At 37.4% G+C, this 13,201-nt stretch overlaps 1 protein-coding gene across 1 annotated transcript; it reads right to left on the bottom strand.

Annotated features, from left to right (window-relative positions):
- Nucleotides 1-4,387: 4,387 nt before the first annotated feature.
- LOC148959563 (ficolin-3-like) lies at nucleotides 4,388-7,533 on the bottom strand. The gene is made up of 3 exons (XM_089110102.1): nucleotides 7,188-7,533; nucleotides 5,448-5,737; nucleotides 4,388-4,953 (listed from the first exon to the last, which is right to left on the bottom strand). Exons 1-3 carry the CDS (start codon nucleotides 7,423-7,425, stop codon nucleotides 4,630-4,632), a joined length of 852 nt encoding a protein of 283 aa, XP_088966228.1. The 5' UTR covers nucleotides 7,426-7,533; the 3' UTR covers nucleotides 4,388-4,629.
- Nucleotides 7,534-13,201: the final 5,668 nt, after the last annotated feature.

Here is a 13,201-nt window from a genome sequence, read left to right on the forward strand (position 1 = left end):
ATTTAATTCTTTATTGCCTATGACCCTGTTTACACGAGACCGGTTCCAAAAAGATCCACCTGCCTAACTGTACTAATTTGAGATCACCTAGCCGTACTTATTTGAGTTCACCTACGAAAGCGCACTCATTTGCAGCCAGTCTCACTTGGTCTCGTGTAAACACTCGAAACTGGATATTTTTTAGTACTTTACCGTAACGAGGGTATATTCTCCGGTGACGGAGGCTATAGTAAGAGGAAGCATTTTCTTTTGTACGCTTTGGCGCCCTTTTTACGCATCATCGTGACAATCGCCAAGAAACAAGTACGCTCTAATCATGGAAAAATCGTTTAAAATAACGTTGAATTTGATGTCAGTTTTATATGCACTCCCTGCAGCAGTCAGCAGTGGTTTTTTGTTCGCAACCGTAATGTCAAAGGTTCATTGAACTCGACAAAGCAGGTTGGTTGCGTTAGCAGAGCAGAGCTCCAAACGATATGAGATCGTTTTGCGCAAGCTGAGAATTGAAAAGAAATAGAAGAGAAGAACCATCTGAACGAGGCCTGTGAGAGCAGAAACCTGGTGGAGTAACTTTAGAAATAAAACGAAAGCGAAGCGAATTTGGCCGAACCATTTCCAAAGAGGGGTTCCAGACTTGGTTCAACTAAGCGAGGAAAGGGCAACTGCCTCTAGTCCCCTCCCCCCCCCCCCTCTTAAATCTGCCACTGCCTTGGAGAACAGAAACCTGGTGGAGTAAATTTAGAAATAAAACGAAAGCGAAGCGAATTTTGCACCTTTTCACTTTTGTTGTCACGGTAATAGGGGCCTTCGACTCGAGTGTTTGAGCTTTCTTTCACAAACGATCTTGAGTTCAGGTCTCGTGTGAACAGAAAGCGTAAGTGAACTTTTTTGGAGACGGTCTCGTGTGAACAGGAGAAAGTGAACTCAAATTGATACGGATCTTTTTGGAACCGGTCTTGTGTAACCTTTATGATTTTATCGAAGTAAGCAGCCATATGATTATTTTCAGATAACACGTGATCAATCGAATTTTTGTTGGTGACCATCGGACCGTAGAAAACTAGGTTACAGAAAATTCACCGTATTAGTTTCTCTTGCTTGTTTCTCGCAACATGTATGTGATACAAAGAATGTAAAACCATTGTTCAGTAGCACTTTTGCCCTTACTTTATATAACCAAAATCTTTTTGCAATTTTCAGGGGTCGAAAGTTTGCGTTGGTGTCTCTTTAAGCAAGCTCGCGTTGCATCCTCGTTATAATTTTTGCTCCACTAGCGAGCTCATTTTCGTTTTTTTTGCTATCGTTTTTGTGCCAGCTTTAGCACGTTTGTCGAGCACAAAATTATCATATCAACATCTACTATCATAGATATTAATGCAGGATTTCCACTTAATAAATTTCCTTAAGAAGTTTCCTTACGTTTGTGATATTGGCACCAAGTTGGACTTGGAGCCAAATCGGTTGTGCTATGTGTATGTTATATTATCTATCCTGCCCGATGTCTTTGTAACAAGCTAGGTTTTCTGTCTCCATCTGTATCGTTTCATATACATGTGTAAATTTACTAATGATTGCTTATACCTTTATTAATGATGTTATTTGGAAATTAAAGTTAGTTGAAGATCAGAGGCAAATAGACAAGACGTCATCTTCGGACACCGAACACGCCACACGTTGGGCATGTGGAATGAATGTGGTGCTCAAATCAAGCAAGTAGGATTTTTATAGCAAAACTGCTGAAGTTGATATAGTGAGCTACTTTCCAGCAGTGATAAAAAGCCCTAAGAACATATAAACCTGGTCTTGGGCAAATCGAGGAGGCTTTCGTTATCAAAGAAAATATTTTATGTTATGATTCGTTTTTCTTCTGACTGATACCAGACTGGAAACTTTGCTTCTTGCGCGGGCAAGTTTATTTTGAAAATTTGAGACTGCGCGCCTGAAATCATGCACTCTTAGTTATTTTTATTGTTAATAATGTTAAATGCTATTGTCTAGGGATCTAGGGGATTTTGCGCGGCCAATATGCAAAAGCGGGCAGATGTGTGCGCGGGCAATATATTGCGGGCGCGCAACAAAGTTTCCAGTCTGGGACTGATACACGCCTGAGAAAAGCATACCACTGGAATTTGGAATATGTGAATCGACCGTTTTATTTTCTGTAAGGAAATCTGGTAGGCTGGAGTGAATTATTAGTTAAATTTTCCATTATTTTTAGATTTTTTCATAGTTATATAGTAATTTTATGCTTAAACCGAGTTCCAACAAAGGCATAAAACAAAGTGAATCGATTATAGCTGGATGAATGTAATGAAACAGAATTAGCCAACCAACAGGCTGGAAGACACGGCATTAGCAATGCAAACAAATGCCCCAGAAATCTATCAGGTATATTAGAACCGATGTTCCGAAATACGGAAGCTTGTGTGGTGATGTAAAGTTAGAGAACTAGTGAAAGAAAGGGTTACGGATTTAGAGACTCTTTGATGAAGCAAAAGTAAAAAGCTTATCTAGGGCTGCAGAAACATATACTGCATTAGGTGCTAATTAAACGGTTAAGGTGCAAGTGACTGGAAATCTCTGATTAACAAGCTCATTGACTTTAATGAAGGTGGGTGGAGGTGACCCAGCAATTCGCAATTGCATGCTTGTTTCTGATTGATGAATTTCCATTGAGACTCCCTGCCAATTTGTAGCTCAAAAAATGTGAGTTTTGAATGCTATTTTTCTCTATTTTACAACGACCTCGACGTCGACAATATTTTCATTCATGGGGAAAAATTGCTGTTGCGCGGCTTTTCTTCATTCTACCAAGATTAGATTTTATCTTAATCTTATTTTATCCATACATATGAAATTTATTATATCTTATGTCTCTAAATTTTCGTTAGTCTATGACTAAGTCATATGCATTTTAATCCTACAAACAATTATATGGTAGCGCAAGATTCAAAATGGCTTTGAAAAAGGTAATATCCTAATATTTTTATCTGACAGTCTTAAGAAGTATATTTCTCAGAATAATGATTAAGAATGTTGAGATAAAAAATGTAAGAACCTCACCGCGGATTGCTAAAAGTGGATAAACCATTTTGAAATTCTGACAAATTTACTTTATGCTCTTTCCAGAGACCCGGGGTGCATCGATAAACTGCCCGTTAATATGAAGGATCACTCACCAAAGATCCTTTGAAATAACAAAATTTTTAAATGTACACCAACAATAGATATCTATAAGCGACATAAGAGAAGAGAATAGGCAACAGTTAGTGCCAACTACCGATAAAAGGTATTACTTTTGGAGTCCAAGGGTGAAAACAAACTCCTGTCCACACCACAGTGATTTTTTATTCACATCGATTCCATTCTTGACACGTGTTTAAGAGGCTATTTAAGAAAAGTCAAAGTGCCTGATGTAAATTCGTAAAAATACTCCTTTTTCAACAAATAAAAGCCCAAGATGTGGTTCCTTTTTAGTGTCGTAAAAAGGCAGCTTTTACTAGAATATGCATTTTCAGCAAGATGAAAGATGCAACTTTTTTGCTTTAGTAGCCTAAACTTTGCCTTTCATATCAAACTTTTTGAATGACAAAACAAACAAACGTGACTTTTTATATACAACGTCAATTCAGTATCCAAACCAGCCCCCTTCCCCTTTGTACGCAAACATACGTTTTTGACTTGTTCCCCTCCAAAGACAAAGATACAGCTTTTTGTTTGAGGGGGGGGGGGGGGGGCAGCCCTGATAAAAGTGTAACAACAGTCATATTTTACAAAATAAAAGTAGTTTAACTATGCTACTTAAGTTTTTTGGGGGCCTTGGCCCTCCGGTATCTCAGTCCTTGCTCCCCTCCCCCTGTCCTGCGTACTTACTATGTGAATGGCCCCTATATACAACTTTTTTCTTTGGTAGAAAATAAATATCGCGCATAAAAAAGTTATCGTTGGTTTGGCCCCTTAACATACGTCAGATTTTTCATGTGGCAATGTTTATCCAAGTCCTGGAACACCATAAAAACTTTGATAGAATGCACATCCCTTCCAAATGATATTTGTTGTAACCAAACTAGAAACTTTTAAGTCATGCTTACTTCTGCCCAAGTCTAGATATTTCCTTCTCTATTACATCATCATTACATCATCTTAACTGATCCTTATTCAGGAATTTCATTTCTGTATAAAAGTATGTTAATTTGTATGTAAGTTCAGTTCAGTTCAGTTCAGACAAGAGTTATACAGGCAACACACTGTCTCTCTCACTGGCTCCGTGTTCTCTGCACGTTAAATAAGATTCGAAGTAGCATCAGCGATGGAAAGTCAAAGAAAACAGGATGGGAGCCACGACAATACTTGCTACTTGATATCGTTACTATAACTCTTTGCCATTGAAGATATACATGCACTAGGTCTCTATTTCAAAAGCTTTATGATGAGCAATGTATTCTACAATTTTATATTAAGGTAAGTTTAAAACAAAGTTTTGAAAACGATGAACAAAAAAAAGTCTTATTAACACAGCACTGAATTCCTCAGTTCTCCTTCTCTAAAAGATATCTTAATATACAATAAAATTCTTAAGCTTTGAGTAGCCAGCTTTTTTAAATGCCCGCCATAGTCCCGTTTTCTTCCCTATCCAACCAGGATTCTTATCAAAACTACTTTCGACTTGAGTCCAATCCACTTTGGCTCATTGTCTGTATTGAAAGAACAGTAAGTGCAATATGCTTCGCCACCCTTGTACCACCAGCCTCCTTTGTATGTTTCAGCGCAATTCGAATCGTCATTGTCATTATCTCGATCAAACGTCGTAAACGGCGCACCATTGCAAGAAGTGAAACTGTCGTAAGCTGTCGATATCTCTTCGACAAACCGACCAGTTTTTAAAAGAAAATTTTGACTCTCGTCACCGATTGACATTCCATTGTAGATTGCAATAAAACTGTTACCATTGATCTTTTAAAAGAAAAACAAAGTATGTTAGATAGGCCCTTTCCACACTTAAATAGACAATTTGAATCTGTGCATTTTCACTTGTGGATAGACTTTCTGTTCACATGTATTCAATGAATTTAAATTCACTTATCAGAGTGGAAATTTTCGAATGCTAAAAATTTGATAACTCATGTAACGACCGAATTCGATATGAATACGTGCGGTTGAAAAATTATATGCTAATTAAATATTCCCACAATATTGCCAGCAATATTTAAGTGATACTTTCAATACTACCTTTAGTATCGAGACGTAGCTTATCATAATGTTACTGGTATTTTGTGTATTATGAATATTGAACTGGAGTCTTGCAGTATTATCACGAATATTTTAGGGTGATCTCATACCTTCTTACGGTAAAGCATTACACAAGTGGGTCAAGTTCTTTTATAAAAATGGAAGCAAATTTCACATTCTCAACATCTAAAGCAAATATTGTATAAGAAATACTGAACCATATTTCCTTCAAACAGTATTTTCCGGGGCTTTGTTCGTGTATAAAGATGCAGGTTGGTGAGGCCAGTCCAAAAATTGGTTTTGAAATCACCGAAGCCGGCCTTATATTCATCCCAGCTCCTTGAAAAGCTAGTATCGTTGTCCGTTTTCTGTTGCATGAGTATCCATCCTTGGTCAGCTGTCACCATATCACAGTACACCCTCAACATTTCTCCGTTTGGCAAGGTTAAATCGTAAATATCACTTTTTCTCCAGCCAGCTTCGCGTATTTCATTGCATGTACTGTAAGCTGATTAACAAAGAGAAAAGAAAACAAGTGAAAATGTGTCGAGATTTCACAGAAATGCCGGTGACAATTCAATGATATTCTGCAGGATAAGCAATAACATTGTAGTGATATTCTGGAATCTAAACATATGTATTTTTACATATTGATTCAGAATCGGACGTACTAGATCCTCGAAATATTACGTAATTACTAACATTATGGCTGATAGATCTCGTCCTATTTTCCAGGCCTATCAAAATATGCCTGGTAAAATTATAAGGACATTTGAAAAATTAAAATTGACGTTAATATTGTGCTGAAATTTGATAGAATTGTAGGTGTTATTTAATTGATGACCTCAATGGACTACCATTGATATCGTAGAGAATTTTCGTAGAGGACTACCAGTGATATTTTAGTAGAATTCTGTAGAACTGAAGGAAGGTTCTGGTGATATTCCAAGGTCTGCCACAGATGTTGTAATAATTGTTGGCAAGCAAAGGACTGCTACTGGTATCGCAGTAAAATTCTGCAGAGTAGTGTCCAAGTGACGTCATCAAAAAGTCTTTTTGCATAAATTTACAATTTTACACCTATAACTTGCAAAGGTGAAATCTGTTTAAAACTCGGCAAGGTATGACAGGCAAAAGACATTGGTTTCGCTAATCGATTACTGTTTGTATGGCCTGGTCCATTGTTTTAGAGCAAAAGCAATTTGCAGTGATTTGGTAGGGAATATAGCCGATTTACATTTGGCAACAAATTCAATTGATATTGCAAATTTAGATTAATTTTGTAATGTCTCTTCAGGCAATGGGGTGAGAATTTTAAAATTCTAAAAATTCCGTTGTCGCCAGAAACATTGCAGTGAAATTTAATACAATTTGCGGGATTTTCCTAGCAATGCCATTGCCACTGTCATTGTAGTGAAATTTTGTACAATTGTAGAAATATCTTATCGATATTTCAAGAGAACCACTAACATTGTAGTGAGGTCTCGAAACATTGCAAACATGTTTAGAACACATTCCTAGGACTACCGTTCATATTGAAATAAAATTCTGTACAACTTGCAGGTTTGATTCAGTGATTTTTTTAGAATTACTGCTAATTTGATGTAGCAAAATATTTTTATAACCTCGCAGGTGAATTTTAGCACAATTTCGGAGATTTGATATAACTATTTCAACGACATTTTACATTATAGCGAGTAAAAATATAGTTTTGTTTTCCTTAGCCCCAAAATTATTCAGCAAATTTTCTTGTTGAATAGAAGAATCCTACTGCCTAATTAGAATTAAGCATATTGTAACATAATAAGTTAATAACACAGGTCTCTACGCCTTTAATAAGTCTCACCTTTTAACACTGTCCTAACAACTAGTCATTCGTTGCCTTAAAAATGCCCCGCTCAAGCCCAAAATGGGGTAAGAAAAAAATAGTGACTGCAGTAGGGTGGTATGATACATACTTTGCTGGACTTTTTTGTAGACTAGAGCAGACTCGTTTCCCTCTTTATTTGGCACAGTGACTACGTCACAATCATCATCCATGCTGCAGCCGTGGAATTTGGTAAGGTCCAGTGCTGCATCGTCGGTAGTATTACCAACTTGTTTGTAGAAAGCGGATCTATATTTCGATGATACGATGTTAAGCACTGCAAGCAACAGCAAAAATTTTAGAAACTTTAAAGCACTTATGGAGGCCATCTTCCATCTGCTTACACACAGAAGTAAATCTTTGACATTTTTACCTGACTTAAATACTTTTCTCGTGTCACAGCTGAAAAAAACCTTTTTTAGCCCTTAAATAATACCTAGTCATAAAGCAAGTTTTATCCAAAGCTCTTACTGGGTTCTTTTCCATAATTCACACTGTTCCCTAAAAAAAGCTATGTTCGGCTTCAATCAAACTAGACTTTTGCTGTGTCTAACCAAAGAAGGGAAAACTGGAAACTAAAGGGAAAAGCTTGGACTGTGATGGTTGATTGGCATGATAAGTGGTGGATAGGAGAACAATAATTATGACGGTCAACTTGACATTCTATTTAAAGACATACGCAGATATTACCCTCGTTTAGTTTTGTGATTCAAATTCACTTAGTGACCGATTGGAAAGGATTCACAGGTTCCCTCCAGCTTATTCAAATTTCTTGCTCTGAAATCTGTAGGATTTTTCGGAATTTATGGAATTTTATTTTAGACGTTTCGATTGTAAGTAGGGAAATCTGATTATTTTGCCCGGTCTAAAATTGGGCTCATGAAAATAGGAAGGGGCCAGAATAAAAAATCACATGGAAATATATTTTGCTTTCAAATTTCACAGAAAATTAATTTTTTTTCATTTAAAGAAATGGAATAATTGTTGTTTGGAGAAATATTTCACAATAAAATCTTGAATCAAAGTATACCACGTTTAACAATATACCGTTTGCCACTTTCAAGAATTTGATTAACAAGACGCCTCTGCAATGTGCAAATGCTGTTTAGTGAAACGAACAAAGGGTGCCCAAACATGTCCAAAACTATTCCCCAACTGTATCACACATAATCAAAATAAATGATCAGTTATCACGTCACTTAGGGGAGAAAAATGTGTCACTGTGATGTCCGGTCGTCATTGCTATACACCGACGGTATCTATAGTTCAGCATCGTAGCAAAAATTCCACTACCATTTCTAGAAAAAATTGCCATAAACAAAGTCATGCCGGAGCCGGTGGCTGGAGGGCAATAGCCCCTACACTTTTTGCTGAACTGTTATATTCAGTCAGGTAGTGGGATCAAAGATGATGGACGAAAAACTACCAGGAAACTTTGCCAATTTTTCTAGAGATATCTAGAGAAAATCTTGTTCATTATTTGTAATAAATCGCAATCTAAACTAAGTAGTTGTGTAATCTATCGAAACTGGGCCAGTTGGTAGCCATTTGGTAAGACCTCTAACCGACTGGACCCTCTTGTCAGGCCTAGATGGGAATACCCCCCCCCCCCCCCCAAGGCTAATACCTAGTAGCTCTGGAAAAGGTTGGTTGAGAGCAGTTCGAAACTTTATTTTTTACTAATTTAATTCTTTATTGCCTATGACCCTGTTTACACGAGACCGGTTCCAAAAAGATCCACCTGCCTAACCGTACTAATTTGATATCACCTAGCCGTACTTATTTGAGTTCACCTACGAAAGCGCACTCATTTGGAGCCAGTCTCACTTGGTCTCGTGTAAAAACTCGAAACTGGATATTTTTTAGTACTCTACCGTAACGAGGGTATATTCTCCGGTGACGGAGGCTATAGTAAGAGGAAGCATTTTCTTTTGTACGCTTTGGCGCCCTTTTTACGCATCATCGTGACAATCGCCAAGAAACAAGTACGCTCTAATCATGGAAAAATCGTTTAAAATAACGTTGAATTTGATGTCAGTTTTATATGCACTCCCTGCAGCAGTCAGCAGTGGTTTTTTGTTCGCAACCGTAATGTCAAAGGTTCATTGAACTCGACAAAGCAGGTTGGTTGCGTTAGCAGAGCAGAGCTCCAAACGATATGAGATCGTTTTGCGCAAGCTGAGAATTGAAAAGAAATAGAAGAGAAGAACCATCTGAACGAGGCCTGTGAGAGCAGAAACCTGGTGGAGTAACTTTAGAAATAAAACGAAAGCGAAGCGAATTTGGCCGAACCATTTCCAAAGAGGGGTTCCAGACTTGGTTCAACTAAGCGAGGAAAGGGCAACTGCCTCTAGTCCCCTCCCCCCCCTCTTAAATCTGCCACTGCCTTGGAGAACAGAAACCTGGTGGAGTAAATTTAGAAATAAAACGAAAGCGAAGCGAATTTTGCACCTTTTCACTTTTGTTGTCACGGTAATAGGGGCCTTCGACTCGAGTGTTTGAGCTTTCTTTCACAAACGATCTTGAGTTCAGGTCTCGTGTGAACAGAAAGCGTAAGTGAACTTTTTTGGAGACGGTCTCGTGTGAACAGGAGAAAGTGAACTCAAATTGATACGGATCTTTTTGGAACCGGTCTTGTGTAACCTTTATGATTTTATCGAAGTAAGCAGCCATATGATTATTTTCAGATAACACGTGATCAATCGAATTTTTGTTGGTGACCATCGGACCGTAGAAAACTAGGTTACAGAAAATTCACCGTATTAGTTTCTCTTGCTTGTTTCTCGCAACATGTATGTGATACAAAGAATGTAAAACCATTGTTCAGTAGCACTTTTGCCCTTACTTTATATAACCAAAATCTTTTTGCAATTTTCAGGGGTCGAAAGTTTGCGTTGGTGTCTCTTTAAGCAAGCTCGCGTTGCATCCTCGTTATAATTTTTGCTCCACTAGCGAGCTCATTTTCGTTTTTTTGCTATCGTTTTTGTGCCAGCTTTAGCACGTTTGTCGAGCACAAAATTACCATATCAACATCTACTATCATAGATATTAATGCAGGATTTCCACTTAATAAATTTCCTTAAGAAGTTTCCTTACGTTTGTGATATTGGCACCAAGTTGGACTTGGAGCCAAATCGGTTGTGCTATGTGTATGTTATATTATCTATCCTGCCCGATGTCTTTGTAACAAGCTAGGTTTTCTGTCTCCATCTGTATCGTTTCATATACATGTGTTAATTTACTAATGATTGCTTATACCTTTATTAATGATGTTATTTGGAAATTAAAGTTAGTTGAAGATCAGAGGCAAATAGACAAGACGTCATCTTCGGACACCGAACACGCCACACGATGGGCATGTGGAATGAATGTGGTGCTCAAATCAAGCAAGTAGGATTTTTATAGCAAAACTGCTGAAGTTGATATAGTGAGCTACTTTCCAGCAGTGATAAAAAGCCCTAAGAACATATAAACCTGGCATTGGGCAAATCGAGGAGGCTTTCGTTATCAAAGAAAATATTTTATGTTATGATTCGTTTTTCTTCTGACTGATACCAGACTGGAAACTTTGCTTCTTGCGCGGGCAAGTTTATTTTGAAAATTTGAGACTGCGCGCCTGAAATCATGCACTCTTAGTTATTTTTATTGTTAATAATGTTAAATGCTATTGTCTAGGGATCTAGGGGATTTTGCGCGGCCAATATGCAAAAGCGGGCAGATGTGTGCGCGGGCAATATATTGCGGGCGCGCAACAAAGTTTCCAGTCTGGGACTGATACACGCCTGAGAAAAGCATACCACTGGAATTTGGAATATGTGAATCGACCGTTTTATTTTCTGTAAGGAAATCTGGTAGGCTGGAGTGAATTATTAGTTAAATTTTCCATTATTTTTAGATTTTTTCATAGTTATATAGTAATTTTATGCTTAAACCGAGTTCCAACAAAGGCATAAAACAAAGTGAATCGATTATAGCTGGATGAATGTAATGAAACAGAATTAGCCAACCAACAGGCTGGAAGACACGGCATTAGCAATGCAAACAAATGCCCCAGAAATCTATCAGGTATATTAGAACCGATGTTCCGAAATACGGAAGCTTGTGTGGTGATGTAAAGTTAGAGAACTAGTGAAAGAAAGGGTTACGGATTTAGAGACTCTTTGATGAAGCAAAAGTAAAAAGCTTATCTAGGGCTGCAGAAACATATACTGCATTAGGTGCTAATTAAACGGTTAAGGTGCAAGTGACTGGAAATCTCTGATTAACAAGCTCATTGACTTTAATGAAGGTGGGTGGAGGTGACCCAGCAATTCGCAATTGCATGCTTGTTTCTGATTGATGAATTTCCATTGAGACTCCCTGCCAATTTGTAGCTCAAAAAATGTGAGTTTTGAATGCTATTTTTCTCTATTTTACAACGACCTCGACGTCGACAATATTTTCATTCATGGGGAAAAATTGCTGTTGCGCGGCTTTTCTTCATTCTACCAAGATTAGATTTTATCTTAATCTTATTTTATCCATACATATGAAATTTATTATATCTTATGTCTCTAAATTTTCGTTAGTCTATGACTAAGTCATATGCATTTTAATCCTACAAACAATTATATGGTAGCGCAAGATTCAAAATGGCTTTGAAAAAGGTAATATCCTAATATTTTTATCTGACAGTCTTAAGAAGTATATTTCTCAGAATAATGATTAAGAATGTTGAGATAAAAAATGTAAGAACCTCACCGCGGATTGCTAAAAGTGGATAAACCATTTTGAAATTCTGACAAATTTACTTTATGCTCTTTCCAGAGACCCGGGGTGCATCGATAAACTGCCCGTTAATATGAAGGATCACTCACCAAAGATCCTTTGAAATAACAAAATTTTTAAATGTACACCAACAATAGATATCTATAAGCGACATAAGAGAAGAGAATAGGCAACAGTTAGTGCCAACTACCGATAAAAGGTATTACTTTTGGAGTCCAAGGGTGAAAACAAACTCCTGTCCACACCACAGTGATTTTTTATTCACATCGATTCCATTCTTGACACGTGTTTAAGAGGCTATTTAAGAAAAGTCAAAGTGCCTGATGTAAATTCGTAAAAATACTCCTTTTTCAACAAATAAAAGCCCAAGATGTGGTTCCTTTTTAGTGTCGTAAAAAGGCAGCTTTTACTAGAATATGCATTTTCAGCAAGATAAAAGATGCAACTTTTTTGCTTTAGTAGCCTAAACTTTGCCTTTCATATCAAACTTTTTGAATGACAAAACAAACAAACGTGACTTTTTATATACAACGTCAATCCAGTATCCAGACCAGCCCCCTTCCCCTTTGTACGCAAACATACGTTTTTGACTTGTTCCCCTCCAAAGACAAAGATACAGCTTTTTGTTTGAGGGGGGGGGGGGGCAGCCCTAATAAAAGTGTAACAACAGTCATATTTTACAAAATAAAAGTAGTTTAACTATGCTACTTAAGTTTTTTGGGGGCCTTGGCCCTCCGGTATCTCAGTCCTTGCTCCCCTCCCCCTGTCCTGCGTACTTACTATGTGAATGGCCCCTATATACAACTTTTTTCTTTGGTAGAAAATAAATATCGCGCATAAAAAAGTTATCGTTGGTTTGGCCCCTTAACATACGTCAGATTTTTCATGTGGCAATGTTTATCCAAGTCCTGGAACACCATAAAAACTTTGATAGAATGCACATCCCTTCCAAATGATATTTGTTGTAATCAAACTAGAAACTTTTAAGTCATGCTTACTTCTACCCAAGTCTAGATATTTCCTTCTCTATTACATCATCATTATATCATCCTAACTCATCCTTATTCAGCAATTTAATTTCTGTATGAAAGTATGTTAATTTGTATGTAAGTTCAGTTCAGTTCAGTTCAGACAAGAGTTATACAGGCAACACACTGTCTCTCTCACTGGCTCCGTGTTCTCTGCACGTTAAATAAGATTCGAAGTAGCATCAGCGATGGAAAGTCAAAGAAAACAGGATGGGAGCCACGACAATACTTGCTACTTGATATCGTTACTATAACTCTTTGCCATTGAAGATATATATATGTTCCTGAAGAAATATACATGCACTAGGTC

The sequence above is a fragment of the Rhopilema esculentum genome, chromosome 9 (assembly GCF_057945365.1).
Source record: "Rhopilema esculentum isolate cy_ngs chromosome 9, ASM5794536v1, whole genome shotgun sequence".
Lineage (NCBI taxonomy): Eukaryota > Metazoa > Cnidaria > Scyphozoa > Rhizostomeae > Rhizostomatidae > Rhopilema > Rhopilema esculentum.

Coding starts and splice junctions, on each gene's coding strand:
- LOC148959563 (XM_089110102.1), bottom strand. CDS start 7,425: ATGGCCTCCATAAGTGCTTTAAAGTTTCTAAAATTTTTGCTGTTGCTT. Junction 5,738..7,187: donor CTACAAAAAAGTCCAGCAAA/GTATGTATCATA, acceptor TTTGTTAATCAG/CTTACAGTACATGCAATGAA. Junction 4,954..5,447: donor TACTGTTTGAAGGAAATATG/GTTCAGTATTTC, acceptor TTCTTTTAAAAG/ATCAATGGTAACAGTTTTAT.